This window comes from Manis javanica, chromosome 4 (assembly GCF_040802235.1).
Source record: "Manis javanica isolate MJ-LG chromosome 4, MJ_LKY, whole genome shotgun sequence".
Classification (NCBI taxonomy): Eukaryota; Metazoa; Chordata; class Mammalia; order Pholidota; family Manidae; genus Manis; species Manis javanica.
In genome coordinates, this window is record NC_133159.1 from 45,760,142 (window position 1) to 45,779,752 (window position 19,611).

Consider the following 19,611-nt stretch of genomic DNA (forward strand, 5'->3'; position numbering starts at 1 on the left):
AGTTTTATCTTAGCTGGGCAGCAAATTTGAATGAGATACAATCTCTCCTTCAAAGGGGACTCACATACAGTTCAGGATACACACATATTCTAACACAATTGATCAGTGTTATAGAAGATACATAAGATATGCTGAGGGAGTAACTATGGCCTGGGGGAGTTAAGAAGAGTGGGTGACATTTGAAAAGCACCTTAAAGAACAACTTTGAGGAGTATTCCAGGCAGAGGGAACAGCAAGTACAAAGGCATAATAATACAGAAATGTATCAGGAGAAAAAATTACCAGCTATTTAGTCAAATATGTCTATCCGAGAGAGGCAAAGGTGCAACACACTTAAAGAATCTTTACAAATAGAATTCTTAAGCTTTTAATACTGCTAATTTTTACCTTCAGAGGAGAACATACCTCAAATCTTTCTCTAAAAAGTTTTTCTTCTCTTTTCATTCTGGTCTTTTCTAAGTTTTGCTTCTTGGTTCTGAAGAAATTTCTAGGAGATAAGAGTGACAACAAATATGCAGGTAGGGGTAAGTGTACTATAATAGAACTAAATTTCCAAATCTAGAAACTCATCCTATTTAGGATAAATTCAAATATAATTTGGTGTGTGTGTATAATTTATATAAAATCATATATATATATAGTATATGTGTGGGTTTGCGTTTGTATGCATGTATGTATGTGCATCATACACACACTTATTGCCACTAGAGCAGATTGTTAAAACAACTGAACACAATGAGTAATACCGATTGCTTTTCCCTACAATTAAATTCTTTGTAGGCGATACTTCTGAATATAACAAGATAATAATTTGGATGGCAAAATAATAATTTGGAATAAAGCCAGACTGTCTAAACAGTTCATGTTAAACCTCTCTGAATCAGACTTAGAAGCATAATTTTTTTTTTAAGTTACAAAACTCTGTGCCTCAAAGAACTGTCCTGTTTGCTGAATGATTTTGGAGAAGGCAGGAGTTAAGAAAGTCAAGCAGAATACTACAAAATACATAAATTTCTTAGCACATACAAGTTGATGACCCACAGCAGAGGCTGATTACAGTCGGACTCCTTTCCCTCTGCTCCTCACCTGGGGGTTGGTGCTGCTTTTTGGAAATTTATTAACAGAAGGAATAAAATCAAGCTGGTCTTGCCAGTTATATTCCGAAGTATCTCCTACATCTGTTCTGTTCTGTCCAAGATTACAGCCACTGCCATATTTCACTTCTTGCCTGAAGTACCATCATCCGCTTGTCTCTCCTTCCTTGTATCTATCTGTATACCTGCCTCCAGCATCATCTTTCTAAATTTAATTTGTCATGTCACTGTCTTGCTTAAAACCTTTCAATCTGTCTCTACTGCCTGTAAGATAAAGTCAGATTCCTTAGTGTGGTGCAGAGGGCATTTTATAATCTGGCCCCAGTTCAACCATTCTAGGTGCCCTTTTCCATACACACACAGAGCTTCCATGGCACATCTGAGAAGGGAGGCTGTCATCATTGTGCCTTTATCCCTGGATATCTTTCCCAGTTTCTCCAAAAACTTGTTATCATCTTTGAATAATTAAGGAATAATAAAAGGGTACAAGGAATTTCTTACTTTTTCATAGAATAATTTATGGTAGAAACCATTTAGAAAGGAACAAAGAGCACATAGAAATCAATAGATACATCAGCCTACAGGAAGAATGATAACCTCAATATCACATTTCCAAATTTTCCCTGTTGAGAATAAAAGTATGCTATAATATCAAGTTTGATATAAGAAATAGAAGAGCACTGTAAAACTGCTCCTAAAAGGACTTAGTGTAGTCACTAAAATACTAAAAACTTCTTTTGGAAGGGGTGTCAAAAATTTCACTGATATTTCCTCTCTGAATTGTTTTGCTGTGCTATGCAAAAGTATGTAAAAGTATGAAGTTTAAGGTGGAAAGATGCTTTTCCAGTCTGTGACTACATCTTTCTGACTTGGGAAAAATAAATTACATCAAGTCTAACCCCAAAGAAAATAAACTTAGAGAAGGGCCATCTGTGCCATCCCCTGAGTTTAAATTTGGTATAGACTAATGTCTGCTTTCTTTTGGGGTGTTCCTGTAGGACTTTTCTAGACAGGTTTCCCAGAGCAGAGAGACCACACAGTGTTCCCAGTTCATTGACTATTTAGACAAGGATTTTCCCCAAGACACTTGTTAAACAAAGTACCTCAGCTCCTGGCCCATGTTCCAGCAAGAGAAGACTGGAGTACAGAGCACTAAGTGACCATCTGAGACAGTAAAAAACACCTCCCCAACAGCCATCCGGGAATCTGAATCTGAATCTCATGAACGAAGGTTAAATCTTGAGTCAATAAAGCATTCTTTTTAATTACAGCACTAATGTAGTCATAACTAGAACTGTAGGAAAATCAATCATTATATGATCCTAGTTTCTGAAAGTTTCATTTAAGTTCTAGTTAGTATATTATTTAAGTTCCACCTTATAAGGAAAATTTCTTACAGCCTAAAAGAAGATGGGAAGTTTTTCATCATTTGATAAAGGCTGGCTTGAACTCTTTCCTTGCTCCCTAACCACCAAAAGTAAGCATGAAGATGATGATGATGGCAATGAAGATAAATATGTGTGGCACTTTACATTTTTTTATTCTTTGCTTCTCTCCATCCTCTCAACTGTTCTATGATGTAGGTGTTAATTCTCCTTTTATAGGTGAGAAACCTGAAAGTCAAATTTAATGACTTGCCTAAGGTCACACAACTAGTAAAAGATATAAATTGCCACAGAAAAGCTGTAGTATAAGTGTACCTGGGTGCCTACCTTTCTGATTCTTCACCTTTTTTCTCTTTTTTTTCCTTTAGCATCAAAAATTTGGGCTTCCAAGTTTTTAGTTTATCTTCTTCTCTGAGGAGAAAAATATTTTGAGCAAATAAAATAAGACTGAGCTAAAACATTTATGGAAACCATCAGTACTCTCTGGGCAATTATATTTTATTAAGAAAAAGTCATCTAGAAGTATATTTTGATAATCTATGGCAAGGCCAGACAGTAAATATTTTAGGCTTTGCAAGACATATCATTTCTATGGCAACTACTCAACGCTGCTGTGGTAACCAGATTTAAGAAATAACAGCTGGCCATATTTGGCCCACAGGCCATATCGTTGACCCCTAATCTGGTCAAGCCAAATTTGAAATGAGAAGCAGGAGATCAGTCTGCTCATAATCACACTTCATTTCCTTTCTGAGCCTCAGTTTCTTCATCACTAAAATGTGAATAATAATGTTAACTTTCATCACTAGACTAATCCAACTAGTGTTTATTTAACATCAGTAGAAAGGATGCAAGGAGAGGAGATGGTATATAGAAGGAATTAACACTTCTTGAGAACCTATGTTGTCAAATCTTATGCGAGGCACCTTACATATGTTAACTTATTTAGTTTCCACTGTAAGCATTGCAACAATCCTAAGTATTTCAAAAATGGGGAGAAGTAGAAAAAAGAAATAACAATCTTACTTCTCAAAGACATCCAAGTTTCTTTCTAAACATTTTTTCAATCACTTTTAAAAACAAATGAGATCATACTCTACAATTTTGCATCCTTCTATTTTTCAGTTGTCATTATAGTAGTATAAGCATTCCTCCAGTTACTGGAAACTATAGTATATATCTAACGTATATTTAAATGGTCATGATGAGTCCTGTACTATAATGTACTTACTGAATTCCTGTATATTTGGATAGCTGGGTGGTTTTAAACACCTCTTTTTATTAAATAACCCTGATAGACATTTTTTCAATAAAATTGTTCTGTATTTCCTTTATTTTTTTTACTAGATCTAATTGTTTTGAAGTGGAATTACTGGGTTAAGGGTATGGGCATTTTAGGAAAATATTGCCAGATCATTCTTTCACAAACGTCATGCCACTTACACCCATGCTAGTCATGTGAACATTATGGTCAACTCTGTCTCTTTGTCAACTTTTAGCTTTTCTAGGGATCTAACTGTAGTGCTTAAAGAATTTGGCAGGATGAGGATTGCTATTGCCATATCACAGGTTAAGAAGGCTAATCGAAAAGAAAAAAAAAAGAGCCAAAGACCTTCACAGACCTCTCAGCAAAGAAGAAATACAGATGCAAATAAGCATATGAAAAGATGTTCTACATCATATGTCATCAGGGAAATGCAAAAAAAAGAAGGCTAATCATAGGGAGAAGATTAAAGATGATGGCAGTGTGAGAGGTGAGACAGAGGCCTCCTCCCAAAACCACATATAATATGAAAATATAATTAATATAACTAATCCTGAAAGAACAACAGGAAAGAAGGCTGTATCAGACTGCATACACCTGGAGAAAAGAACAGACCTCATGAAACAGGGTAACATACCAAAGCCATGATCCGGTGGGGCCCAACCCCTTCCCCCAACCCAGCTCACCAGTGGAAGGAAGAGAAATGGAGCGGGGAGGGAGTGGAGGCCTAGGACTGCTGAACACCCAGCCCTGAAAATCTGCTCTGGAACCATGGACCTACATTGCATGGTGCTCTGGTGATTAGTGGGGTTGGAGAGCTAAGACAGGCGGAATACCTGGAGACAGATTACAGCCACTTGTGAAAAACAGGAACCCACATCTGGCTGCTCTGGGACAAAAGAAAGGCAGGCAGTCTGAGCAACTTCCTAACAGTGAGAGGGCTGCTAAAGGGGCAAGGATTTCACAGAGCTTACTGTACAGGAGAAAGGATAGGTGAACAAAATTGACCAGGCACACTCTGCCCAGCAGGTTGGGAACTTTCAGGAGCTTCAGATGTTCCCTCGCACACCGGCAGCCCTTGCCCTGGCATCAGGCCAGCCAGAAGGAAGCCCTGCCTACAGCAGGTACAAACACAAAGCATAGAGGCTTACACCTGTGGGCTCAGCCCACTGGTTCTGGCTGTGGAGACAGGCATAGCAGCCAGGAAGCAGGAAACAGCTCATTCCTTCCCACAGGCACCAGAGCCACTCCCCTGCAACCCTCATTGCTCCAGGGGCTGAGGAGCACCAGAGAGTAGAGCTTCTGGGCACTAGAGGGTGCTACATACAAATATGAAATGTCAAAGGAACCTGGTTCAAACCAAAATCCCACAAACACCAGAAAAAGGGTCAAGTGAAACTGAACACATCAATCTTCCTGAAAAAGATTTCAAAATAAAAATCATAAACATGCTCATGGAGGTACAGAAAAATATTTAAGAACTCAGGGAAGAATTCCAGACAGATATTCATACATTACAGAATACAATATCAGAAATGAAACATACAATGGAGGGATTTAAAAGCAGATTAGATATAGTGGAGGAGATGGTAAGTGGAATATCAATCAGAGAAGAGGAATAAAAAGAAGCTGAGGCACAGACAGAAAAAAGGATCTGTAGGAATGAAAGAATATTGAGAGAACTGTGTGACCAATCCATACAGAAAAATATTCGCATTATGGGGGTACCAGAAGAAGAGAGAGAAAAAGGGATAGAAAGTGTCTTTGAGGAGGTAATTGTTGAAAACTTCCCCAATCTGGGGAAGGGGATAGTCTCTCAGGCCATGGAGGTCCACAGATATCCCAACACAAGGGACCCAAAGAAGACAACACCAAGACATACAATAATTAAAATGGCAAAGATGAAGGATAAGGACAGACTTTTAAAAGCAGCCAGAGAGAGAAAAAAGATCACATACAAAGGAAAACCCATCAGGCTGTCATCAGAGTTCTCAACAGAAACCTTACAGGCCAGAAGGGAGTGGCATGATATATTTAATGCAGTGAAGCAGAAGGATCTGGAATGAAGAGTACTCTACCTGGAAAGATGATCATTTAAATTTGAAGGAAGGATTAAACAATTTCCAGATAAGCAAAAGCTGAAAGAATTTACCTCCCACAAACTGTCTCTACAGTGTATTTTGGATGGACTGCTGTAGATGGAAGTGTTCCTAAGGCTAAATAGCTGTAACCAGAGGAAATAAAACCACAGTAAAGAAAGTAGAAGAATTAATTACTAAGCAGATGCAATCAAGGGATAGACAAAGAGTACAGAATATGATACCTATTATATAAAGAATGGAGAAGGAAGAAAAAGGAGGGAAAAAAAGAACCTTTAGATTGTGTTTGCAATAGCATACTAAGTGAGTTAAGTTAAACTGTTAGATAGTAACGAAGTTACCCTTGAACCTTTAGTAACCACAAATCTAAGCCCGCAATGGCAATAAGTACATACCTACCGATAATCACCCTAAATGTAAATGGTCTGAATACACCAATCAAAAGACATAGAGTCACTGAATGGATTAAAAAAACGACCCATCTGTATGCTGCCCACAAGAGATTCACTTCAAACTCAAAGACATACACAGACTAAAAGTGAAGGGATGGAAAAATATATTTCATGCAACTAATAAGGAGGAAAAAGCAGGAGTTGCAGTACTTGTATCAGACAAACTAGACTTCAAAATCAAGAAAGTAACAATAGACAAAAGGACATTACATAATGATAAATGGGTCAGTCCAACAAGAGGATATAACCATTATAAATATTTATGTACATAGATATTTATAATGGTTATATCCTCCAGAGCACCTGCATATGTGAAATACTAACAGAATTAAAGGGGGAAATAGAATGCATTGCATTCATTTTAGGACACTTCAACACACCACTCACTCCAAAGGACAGATCAACTAGACAGAAAGGAAGTAAGGAGACAGCGGCACTGAACAACACATTAGAATAGATGGACCTAACACATCTACAGAACAGATGGACCTAACAGACATCTACAGAACACTCCACTCAAAAGCAGTAGGATACACATTCTTTTCAAGTGCACATGGAACATTTTCAAGAATAGATCATACATTAGGCCACAAAAAAGAGCCTCAGTAAATTCAAAAAGATTGAAATTGTACCAACCAGTTTCTCAGGCCACAAAGGAAATAAAAAGTCCCACAAACACATGGAGGCTTCAATATGCTCCTAAAGAACCAGTGGATCAATGACTAAATAAAAACAGAGATCAAGCAATATATAGACAAATGACAAAAATAATTCAACATCACAAAGGCTGTGCTAAGAGGGAAGTATACTGCAATACAGGCCTACCTCACAAAAGAAGAACAATCCCAAATGAACAGTCTAAACTCACAAGTAATGAAACTAGGAAAAGAACAAATGAGGCCCAGAGTCAGTAGAAGGAGGGACATAATAAAGATTAGAGCAGAAATGAAATAGAGAAGAATAAAACAATAGAAAGAATCAATGAAAGCAGGAGCTGGTTCTTTGGAAAATAAACAAAATAGATAAACTCCTAGCCAGACTTATCAAGAAAAAAAGAGAGTCTACACACATAAATAGAATCAGAAATGAGAAAGGAAAAATCACTACGGACACCACAGAAATACAAAGAATTATTAGAGAATACTATGAAAAATTATATGCTAACAAACTGGAAAATCTAGAAGAAATGGATGACTTTCTAGAAAAATATAACCTTCCAAGGCTAACCAAGGAAGAAACAGAAAATCTGAACAGACCGATTACCAGCAATGAAATTGAACTGGTAATCAAAAAACTACCTAAGGACAAAACCACTGGACCAGATGACTTCACCACTGAATTTTATGAAACATTTAGTGGAGACCTAATACCCATCCTCCTTAAAGTTTTCCAAAAAGTAGAAGAGGAAGGAATACTTCCAAACATTCTATGAGGCCAGCATCACTCTAATACCAAAACCAGGCAAAGATACCACAAAAAAAGAAAATTACAGACCAATATGACTGATGAACATACATGCAAAAATACTCAACAAAATGTTAGCAAACCAAATTCAAAAATACATCAAAAAGATCATCCATCATGATCAAGTAGGATTTATTCCAGAGATGCAAAGATGGTACAATATTAGAAAATCCATCAACATCATTCACCACATCAACAAAAAAGGAGAAAAACCGCATGATCATCTCCATAGATGCTGAAAATGCATTCGACAAAATTCAACATCCATTCATGATAAAAACTCTCGACAAAATGGGTATAGAGGGTAAGTATGTCAACATGATAAAGGCTGGATATGACAAACCCACAGCCAACATCATGCTTAACAGCGAGAAGCTGAAAGCTTTTCCTTTAAGATCGGGAACAAGACAAGTTTGCCCACTCTCCCCACTTCTATTCAACATAGTTCTGGAGGTCATAGCCATGGCAATCAGACAACACAAAGCAATAAAAGGCATCCATATTGGTAAAGAAGAAGCTAAACTATCACTGTTTGCAGATGATATGATGTGCATAAAATACCCTAAAGAATCTACTCCAAAACTACTAGATCTAATTAATATCTGAATTCAGCAAAGTTGCAGGATACAAAATTAATACACAGAAATCCTTTGCATTCCTATACACTAATGATGAACTAGCAGAGAGAGAAATCAGGAAAACAATTCCATTCACAATTGCATCAAAAAGAATAAAATACCTAGGAATAAAATTAACAAAGGAAGTGAAAGCCCTATACCCTGAAAACTACAAGACAGTCATGAGAGAAATTAAAGAAGATACCAATAAATGGAAACACATCCCGTGCTCATGGATAGGAAGAATTAATATTGTCAAAATGGTCATCCTGCCTAAAGCAATCTACAGATTCAATGCAATTCCTATCAAAGTACCAACAGCATTGTTCAGCAAACTACAGGAAATAGTTCTAAAATTCATATGGAACCACAGAAGATCCCAAATAGCCAAAGCAATCCTGAGCAGGAAGAAAAAAGCTGGGGGGATTACACTCCCTGACTTCAAGCTCTACCACAAAGCCACAGTAATCAAGACAATTTGGTACTGGCACAAGAACAGACCCATAGACCAATGGAACAGACTAGAGAGCCCAGATATAAACTGAAGCATATATGGTCAATTAATATGCGACAAAGGAGACATGGACATACAATGGGGGAATGACAGCTTCTTCAACAACTGGTTTTGGCAAACTGGACAGCTACATACAAGAGAATGAAACTGGATTATTGTCTAACCCCATATACAAAAGAAAACTTGAAATGGATCAAAGACTTGAATATAAGTCATGAAACCATAAAACTTTTAGAGAACAACATAGGCAAAAATCTGACTATAAACATGAGCAACTTTTCCTGAATGCATCTCCTTGGGAAAGGGAAACAAAAGCAAAAATGAACAATTGGGACTACGTCAAACTAAAAAGCTTCTGTACGGCAAAGGACACCATCAGCAGAACAAAAAGTCTTCCTACAGTATGGGAGAATATATTGATAAACGACATATCCAACAAGGATTTAACATCCAAGATATATAAAGAACTCACACACCTCAACAACCAAAAAGCAAATAACCCTATTAAGAAATGGGCAGAAGATATGAACAGACACTTCTCCAAAGAAGAAATTCAGATGGCCAATAGACACATGAAAAGATGCTCCACATCCTTAATTATCAGGGAAATGCAAATTAAACCACAGTGAGATATCACCTCACACCAGTTAGGATGGCCAACATCGAAAAGACTAAGAACAACAAATGCTGGCAAGGATGTGGAGAAAGGGGAACCCTCCTACACTGCTGGTGGGAATGTAAACTAGTTCAAACATTGTGGAAAGCAATATGGAGGTTCCTCAAAAAACTAAAAATAGAAATACCATTTGACCTGGGATTTCTACTCCTAGGAATTTACCCAAAGAATACAAGTTCTCAGATTCAAAAAGACATATGCACCCCTATGTTTACTGTAGCACTATTTACAATAGCCAAGATATGGAAGCAACCTAAGTGTCCATCAGTAGATGAATGTATAAAGAAGATATGATACGTATACACAATGGAATACTATTCAGCCTTAGGAAAGAAACAAATCCTTCCATTTACAATATGGATGGAGCTGCAGGATGTTATGCTCAGTGAAACAAGCCAGGCAGAGAAGGACAAGTGCCAAATGATTTCCCTCATTTGTGGAGTATAACAGTGAAGCAAAAGTGGAGGAACAAAACAGCAGCAGACTCACAGAGTCCAAGAAGGGACTAGCGGTTACCAAAGGGAAGGGGTGGGGACGGGCAAGTGGGAAGGGAGGGAGAAGGGGATTGAGGGGTATTATGATTGGCACACATGGTATGGGGTGGATCATGGGGAAGACAGTGTAGCACAGAGAAGACAAGTAGTGACTCTGTGGCATCTTTCTATACTGATGGTCAGTGACTGCAATGGGGTATAGGTGGGACACAATAATATGGGTGAATGTAGTAACCACATTGATTTTCATATGAAACCTCATAAGAGTGTATATCAGTAATACCTTAATTTTAAAAATTGTAAATTAAAGAGTAGGTAACATGCTGCAGGTCCCACTGGTGCTAGGTTGTAGAAGCTGTTCCAGTGTTCCTTTTCAAGGTCCTGCTCTTCTTCCTCCCCTTGCTGCCTTTCTAGGGGATACTCTAATGAACGGAAGGAAGTGCAAAGCATAGGTTTGCATTACCTAGCAGCAATTACATCCAGAGGTATTTAGGCAGGTCCTCAAAGTATAAAGGCATGCCATGCAAACTAGCCAAGCTTGTGAGAACTCAGATATCATCTCTCCCTTTCCATTCCAAATTCTCCTTTCTATCCATGTTCTATCTGCTACAAATGCCTTTTATAATTGGTGTCTTGGAGGCCAAACTATGGAAGATTTACACTATCCCATGGAAAAGAAATTGGTAAGACTTTGATAGGGCCATGTAATTTGGTAAATATTCATAAGATATGCCTTGGGTTCATAGTATGTCTTAAGTGCTATTATTAGAAGCTGGATAATAAAGATGAAGAGAATATGATTTCTTCCTGAGGATTTCATAATTTAATCAAATCCACGTATGTTCTCAAGTATTTGCTCTCCTTCATTTCTTTCATCACCCAGAACACATGTTGATCTTTCACCTGAGCGATTGTAATGGTATTCTACTCAGACTTCCCCTCCAAAGCATTCTGCAGAAGGGTCCAATTACTCTTCCTAAAGTGTGGCTCTGATTATATTGTCATCTTGCTCAGAGTTCTGGACTTTCTCTCTTGGCAGTAGGGCAGAATATTCTGAAAGGGCCCTCCTAATACAAAACTGCTAGATCCTGAATAAAAGTACTTTGTTTTAACAAATTGCTATACTTTAAAGTACGGCACATAGTACCCTAATAGCCTCCACCAAGTAAGCTGAAACCAGCCAGAAAGCAATAAGCAGTGTGCAAACACAGAAGGCAAGTTTGTCCTGAGGAGAATGCTTATTAGCACCACAGTATTTCAGAAGATTGAACTTCAGGTCAAGGGCAAGGTAGGAGGTAAGACAGATTGTCATAATGGATTTTTTTTTTAAAGGCAAATTCAGCTCTTCATGCTGTTTATACAAGACACAGTGAATGAGAATGTGGAAAACAGAAAATTAAAGGATCAAAATGTATACTGTGGAAATACTAAATGAAAGGTTAGATAGATATATAATATCAGGCAAATTAAACTTTAAAACAAAGTGCATCACTAGGAGATAAAGCATAGTGTAGTAGTAAAAGGAATACATTGGGAGTCCATGTTGGTTGGATATGAATCCCGGTTCCACCACTTCTGACTTGTGTGAGCTTGCTAAAGTAAGTAACTCAACTTCTGGGCCTCAGTATGTCATCTATAAAATTTGGAATGATATCTACTTCACAGGATTATTGAAGATTGAATGCATACATATATGTATGAACAGTGACTGACCCACAGTAAGAGCTACATGATACTATTTGTTATTAATAGTGTTAAGATAGGAATGGCTACAACTTAATGAAGAAACAGTCAATTCAGTAGAAGATATCTTAAATTTTCATGCAACTAATAAAAGAGCCTCAGAATATATACAGCAAATGATGGCACTTTTGGAAGAAACCAGCAAATCCTCCACCTTTGTGTGGGCTTTCAACCACTTCTTTCACATATTGTTGGATGAAACATCTAAAAATTCATAAATCTATAGATTTTAACAATTATGTACTTGATTTAAAGGACATAAATTGAGCCTTGTACCAGAAAATTAGAGAAATTGTATTTTTCTAACATGTGCATGGAACATTTACAAAAACTGACCATATGCTAGGCATGAATCATGTGTCAGAACATGTCACGGTATTGATACCAACTACTTTCTTAGTTTACTAATATATTACCTACTTTTTCAGACCACGATGCAAAGAGGATAGAAATGACAGTGGAACAGAAAAGAGATCATGGAGATAGACCGTCAGACAGATGGAAATTTGGTATGACAAAGATGGCATTGTGGATTAGTGGGGAAAGTTGGGACTATTCAATTAATCATGCTAGGACATTTATCCATATGGAATAAAATTTAATTGTATCTCTACTTCACTATAAATACAAAAATCAGTTCCAGATCTAAGGTTTAAGTGTAGAAGGCATTTTCTTCTAACAGTTTTAGAAGAAAACGGGAGAATATCTCATGATCTTGGGATAAAGACTTCTTTAAAAGATACGCAATAATCAATTGATAAATTCAATACATTAAAATTGAGAATTTCTATTATAAGATTAGTAAGCAAGTTGAAAAGGCAAGCTACAACATGGAAGAAGGTATTTGTAACACATAACTGAGAAAACAGTATCTAGATGTGCATAAAATATCCATTTTTAAATGAATAAGAAAAAGACCAGAAATCCAATAGAAAAACAGGCAAAACATGAACATGCCTTCTACAGAAGGAAAGACGTGAGTGGTGAGCAAACTTATTAAAAGGGTTTCAACCTGTTGGTAATGAAGGTAATGCAATTAATGCCACAATGAGATAATATTTTAAACCTATGCAATTGGCAAAAATTAAGAACTGTGCTTAGCACTGGTGAGAATGTGGATCATTCCCTTTAGTACTGCTTGGGAAGAGTATGAATTGGTAGTTACAACTCCTTTGGAAAGCTTATTGGCATTTTCTTATAAATTTGCATTCCTATATAAGTTGCATTTCTTTACCCTTCTAAGTATATATATCTCCAAGAAAAATTCTTGCATGTGCTCACAGGAGACATGAATATTTATTGCAGTATTATAAGTACAAAAAATTTGGAACTACCCCAGTACCCACTAAAGAGAATGGATAAATTGGGGGATATATATACACAAACACACATACACACACTCACAATAGAATTATTATAGAATGAATGCTAAAAAATATGGATTTTACTTTAAAAACAAGAATATATAACATGATACTGTTTTTATAAATGTTTAAATCCCAAATGAAACCATATGTTTTTATCATCTGTGTTAGATAACACTCTAAGTTTTGAATAGGAAATGAAAGACACAAAATGTAGGAGAGTGTGTACCTCGGGGGAAGGGCAGTGAGACAGGCTGGGGACGGGTGCCAGGTGGAGAAGCCAAGGCATGGTTGTGTTCTAACTCTGAAGCTGAGGATGAGTTCAGGGGAATTTATCAGGCTTTCCAACTTAATATGTTTCTTCTTTTCTTTTAATTTGTACAAATACCCTATAATTTTTAAGAGAAAGAATTCATTCTTAACTCTAATTTGATATTCCAGGGCAAATTATATTTCCTCTTCTAACACCTCCACCATCTCATGCCAAATTACATTTCCTCCTTGTAACAAACACCTTTTTTCCTTAAGGTCCAATGAACCTTCCCAAATACGTGTTCTTCATTTACACAGTTGTCTACCACCCCAACCCTTTCTCTCTCCTTGATCCCCACTCTCCTTGTCAAAATGTTACCTATGCTTCCTGCTTCGGCTGGCACACTTCTCTGATCCCCAAAATAATGGAAAGGGCTGCCTACTCTGAGCTTCCATATTTTTTTTTTAAGCAGGTGCTTTTTTATTAACTGATGAGGACACATGATATAGATCCAAAAGCCACAGTCTCTACCTCAGGAGTTCCCATCTAAAGGAGACAGGCAAGAAATAAGTCCTCTACAACTGTAAGAAAAATATTCTGATAAAAATGAGTACCTAACCCAAGTAGGTAAGGCCAGAGAGAGCTTCCTGAGGAAAACAAAACCCGAATTCAGTTTTAAATAATGATAAAATAGATAACCAGGCAAAAAACATGGCAAAGTGGATTTCAGATAGCACCATTCTTTTGTTTCTAGATTCTCACCTCCTTGGAGAGAACTTCTCCAGCGACCTACTCTAAAATGACTGTCAGTCTCCTCCCAACAGTCTCTGTCCACGCTCTTTCAGAATATCCAAAGCAACCAAGTTTCAATATGTAATTACAGGTTTATTTTTGATTCATTCATTTGTTTCTCCAGATAGGAATAAGAATTACACATTTTGTTCACTACTTTATACCCAATACTTAGCAGTACCTAACACAGTACAGGCTCAACAAATACTTAAGTGAATTAACAAAGTTGGAATAAATCTAAAGGTTTAGAAATGCTGCAAAACTTGAGTTCAAGAAACTCCAAGCAGTACAGTATGGACAGAACACTGGAATGGTGGGTGAGTGGGATGTACATGTGAGTCTGAGAGCTTGCCAGGGGCTGGATCATGAATGAATTTTATGTCTCCCTAAGCAGTTTGAATTTTATTCAGAAAGCAGTGGGCAACCACTGAACATTTTTAAGCTAGTGGGTGGTGGGTTATCACATTTGCATTTTAGGAAGTTGGGAGAATCAACAAAGTGGAGGTGGAAGTACATGGTGAGATGGTTCAGAGAGTTGCTACAGTAATCTAGCTGAGAAACAATGAGGGCCTGCACTGTACCTGTGCAGTGGGGATGGAGGAGTAGGAGCATTTTGAGAGTTGTTGGAGCAGAAGGGGGTGCAGGGAAGGAGAGGAGGAATCAAGGACAGTGCCTAAGGGTTTTGGTTTGGGCAACTTTGTGTTGACTGAAACTATCACCAACATAGAGATTAGAAGAAAGGGAGCATATTTGGATGGGGAGAATTCAGATTCTGAGTTATTATGGAATTTTGAGTTTCAACTAGAGTTACCCAGAGGCTTATTAGAGTAGAAGAGAGAAATTTGATCTGAAAATATAACTTCTGATATTATTACCTTAAAGATTATAATTAAAGTCCTATATGTGGCTGAGGTCATTCAAGGACATATAAAGAACAGAAGAAAACTGATAGAGGAAATCTGAGGAATATACAATTTTTAGGAAATGAATGACAGAATTAGAATTCCCATGTATACAAAAATAAGAAACTGATAGGAAGAGCAACAGCCAATAAGGCAGAATAAAAAATAATGATAACATACAAACCTAGGAGAAAGTTAGTATTTTTCTCCTTTGAAGGGTGGCATAGTGAACAGTTTAAGGTATAGCATAGCGAAGTAAGATAAGGGCTTAAAGGTATCTGCTGGATTAACAAGGAAGTTCTAGGGACCTTAACCAAAACTAAGTTCACTGGTATAATAGAACAGAAGCCCAACGGCAGTGAGCTTGGAAGGATGAATCAAAGATGGGCAGAGGAGACCTTTATTTTCAGCCCCTTAGTTGAGAGGGAAGGACAGGTAACAAGGAGCTCAGGAGCGGGCACTGGGTTTCAGGGTGGTTTTTTTTTTTTTGATGGTTTGTAGTCATTTAGTCTTTGAGGACCTACGTTCTGTAAGATAGTGCTTGCTCTCCTTCCTGTTGCCTTGTACATAGGAGGTTATTAAAAAGTGTTTGTTGTATTGAGGTGAGTTTCAAGTCTTTAGGTTCAAGGACAAGAAACAGATTCCAAAGCTTTGGTGACTTGACTCGCCTACCACTGTTAGATCATCTATGTGATTCATTGTTTTCCCTTCTTAGTGGAGAGAATATCCCAAGTTGACCTTTCATCCAGACTCCAAGGATCTGAAGAGATGGCCTTCTGACCGTATTTAGGATCAGGAAGTGGATTAACTATCAGCAAGGGTGACCAATGAGGTAAATCGACTTACTTTGATTCCTTTTCACTTATGTCCACATCATCATAGATAAGGATTTCCGGAGACCTAAGTTCTAGAGTCAAGATAGGATCAAAACAGTCCATTATTAGGTATGATTTATACAATCCTAGGCTTTCCAAATTATGTACAATTACCTAATTATCCAGGTGCATCCCCAAGTCTGTTTTATTAAAATTTAATCATAAGTTGGAAGGATCAAAGAACAAAAAGTCTCCATTGTGGAAGAAATTCAGCTGTGAGGAAATAAAAACTAGTGAGATGTTCTAGTATCTCAAACAAATATATATATCAATTTTATTTCATGCAGATTTCCAGAAAATACTAGGTGCTGAAAGAATCATTTTTAGCCTAGGTTCCTGTCATCCTGAAATTGGACAAAAATGTTATACTGCTGGAATAGTGGGAGGGCTTTTGCTAATTTCTAGGGGAGAAAAACAGTTTAATAGAATATTAATGTTGAACCATTTTCCATGGTTTTTATTTCAAACCATTAACAACTGTTTCTTTATAGTAATCTTGCATAAAATTGAATCTGACGTAGTGCATAATTATAATTAGACATTTTCAGTTTAGGGTATTCACAGTCCTTGGTGCTCTACTTAGAATTCCTTAATGTTCAAATGATTTACCACCTAAAAGAGTTTGAGAACTTCTGGCATAATTATTCATAATTCATATTCAATTACTCATAAACTGGATGAGGTACAATACATACCTATTATAAGTTGGCTTTTTTTTAAATGTAGACAAAGGATATTTTGGGAGCTTGTAATCTGGGTTTATATAATGTTCATTTGTTATTTAGTTTAGCAAATTTATATTTGTGGATTATAATATATATTTGAATTGCCAAGTGAGAGTGAAATTAAAGTAGCCACCATGGCTAGAACCCATACACAAAAACAAACAACAAAATACATGGTCCCCTTTTATTGACAGAATCAACTTACTGAGCATGCATTAAGGGCACACAATGTGTCAGGCACTGTGGAAATTTGTGCACCATTTTATAGCAAAGCAAACAATATTCCAGTTGACCCATCCTTGATTCAGTTAGTATGTGTACTGCAACATGATCACGTTCAATTTAACTGTGTCTTAATTAGGGTAATCTGGCTGCCAAACACTTCAAGAGGCTGTGCGGTGTAATGTAAAATGCATGAGCTTTATAATCAGAGAGACTTATGGTCAAATCCCAGATCACTGATGTGGGTCCCACAGCCTCCCTAAAAAGATAGCATCTATTTATCTGGAATTTTAAGAGGCCAAGTATATAGTAGGCACTTGAGAAACATTACTCATCTTCCCCAAAGTAAGCAATACTGTGTGTAAAATGTCATCTTTGATGTGGCATATCAATTTTTCATTAAATGTGGAATGCGGGAAGGATTACTACTTCTCTTTCCCTGCCCCTGAATATGCCAACATTGAGTAGTTTTGTGTCAGCAATACTTGAATGTCACTTACCTAAATTAGGCAGTGAAGTGGAAAATGAACTGCTGATTGACAAAAGACACAAAAGGGTTCAGAAAAAAAAGTCAGGTTCACAAAGATTAGCTGATACATCTCAAATAACATATCGATGACTAGGTTTCTAGGAAAATTGAAGCAAACTTTTCCTCCACTTTTGTTCTGATTACTGCTTTCCAACCCCCAACCCCCCCACCCCACCTTTTTAAAATGAACTACTTTATCCCCAGGGTCCATCTATACTCCCTTCCTTAACTAGACAACCCCAGGCTATGCCAGAGCCATGCCCTCTCTGTTGTGTCACAGGACCCCGTTTCTGCCTTCTTACCTCCCAAGATGCCAATCAGATACATCCAGCATGGGGTAACATGGTGAGAGAGAACAACCCTCTGGAGTTACTGGATCCTATGTATATGTTTAAGCCAAAGGGATGGCTTGAGGGGAACTCCAGGCCAGGAGGAAATGGAAGACGGTAAAGCGCTAAGTGGAGAGGACAGTTGGCACAGATTGTTTGGTCCTCTTCAAATCTCACAGTTAAAGAGGTCACGTGGAAGGAAGGATAATGTGGTAGCAAATTTTTCAAGAAATCCATGTATTTTAAGCAGTTAACTTACGTTCAGTCCTACAGGTATTTTGGGGACACTCACCATAGGCTGGGCCCATGTGCGGGGTGTACAAAATGATTAGACTGTTCTGTCCTGAAGTAGTTTGGGATTTAGTGAGTGAGACCGGAAGTAAATACAATACTGTGATAAGAACATAATAAAGGAATGCCCAGAGGGACAGCTCTTACAGAAAAATCAGCTAAGCTTTATATAAGCCTGAGTTTCTTTATTTCTAAAATGAATACCAGCTCCTATCTTTTAGCATTACTGTTAGGCTTGGATGAGCACACGCAAGTGAATGTACCTGGGCCAAAGCTGATGCTCAGTGACCCCTGCAGTGGGTGTCTTTAAGATCAGCCTGGATGCTGTCAGAATTGTGATATGCAGGAGAGTAGAAGAAATACTCGTCATTGGAGTTTGAGAGAGCTGAATGTTACTCAGTTCTGCAACTTAACCCACTTACTCTGTGTGAGTTACATAACTGCAAAGCCTCAGTTTTTCATCTGTGGAATGGAGAAAAAGTTTCTATTTCCTGGGTTTTCATGAGGATTAGAGAGAACACTTGGGAAGTTACTTACTGCACTTTTCTGCCCTCAACACTAGTTAGCGCATATACTTGGGCTCTCCACTCAAAGGTCCCTTGTGCAAGAAAACCTTTCTTAACCCCAGTTCCCTTCTTCCATTTTAATTGGGTCAGAGCACTGGTAGCTTCTCATTAAACAGAAACCAAGGCCATAAAAAATCTAGAATGATTTCTCTAGGTCATGCATTCATTCAACAGGTATTTATTGAGTGTTTGTTAGGTCCCAGATATTGTTCTTTATGTTGGAGATACAGCAGTGTATTAAACAGTCAAAATCCCTGCTCTCTGGGATTCCAGTAGAGACAAATAAAAAGGACATTTATGTTCTGTCATGTAAGGGAATGTGTGGAGATAAATGCAATTGAGAAAAACAGCAGGATAAGGGGGCAGGAGGGCTGGGAGTGAGGGTTTGTCTGTCATTTTTGAGAAGATGATCAGGGAATGCTTCACTGATAAGGTGACTTGAGCAGAAATCTGAAGGTAGTGAGGGAGCCAGCCGCCAGCCACATTGTTATCTGGGGTAAGGGAGGCAATAATAGCAAATGCACAGACCTTCAGGCTGGGGTGTGCCTGGCCTGTTTAGAGAAGAGCAAGGAAGTCAGTGTGTCTGGAACAGAGGGGATGAGAACAGGTGTTTAACATCTAATGCCCATGCAAAATTCATAGCTAAGACCAGTGGCATTTGATTCTTGGTTTATTTATACCTAAATCAGGCCATTTAATGACTGTCCTAATAGGTAGCATGTATATATCTTAGAGAATTGAGAGCCCTTACTCTTTTTATTTTTATTTATGTTTTGATCTTTAAAGTTTTTTTCTTTTGATTTTAAAAAATTTATTTTTAATTAAGATAACCCTTGTTCTTTTTAAATGTCACATTTCAATGGTTGCAAGCTCCTTCTAAAGGCAATAAATTAGTAGTTGATGTTCAGAGGAGCTCTCAATCAAAAGGTTCCCCAAAAGGTAATTTTTTAAAAGTCCATGT

The 19,611-nt window shown here is 37.5% G+C and overlaps 1 protein-coding gene across 12 annotated transcripts in view; it reads right to left on the bottom strand.

Annotated features, from left to right (window-relative positions):
* The window catches only part of FYB2 (FYN binding protein 2), a 110,523-nt gene that overhangs the window by 3,193 nt on the left and 87,719 nt on the right, over positions 1–19,611 (bottom strand). For 3 of the 12 annotated variants that reach the window (XR_012130173.1, XM_037021756.2, XM_017642232.3), the window contains exons 14-17: positions 17,436–17,467; positions 15,960–16,020; positions 2,807–2,890; positions 406–487 (exon numbers count right to left, since the gene is read on the bottom strand). Coding sequence is in view for 4 of the 12 variants with exons in the window: in XM_037021756.2 (XP_036877651.2) it covers positions 406–487; positions 2,807–2,890; positions 15,960–16,020; positions 17,436–17,467 (259 nt within the window). In the remaining 8 variants the exon portion in view is untranslated. Of the gene's footprint in view, positions 1–405; positions 488–2,806; positions 2,891–13,395; positions 13,556–15,959; positions 16,202–17,435; positions 17,468–19,611 lie in introns of those variants that run through there. The other 9 variants (XR_005062244.2, XR_012130175.1, XM_017642233.3 and 6 more) reach the window with 8 other exon arrangements.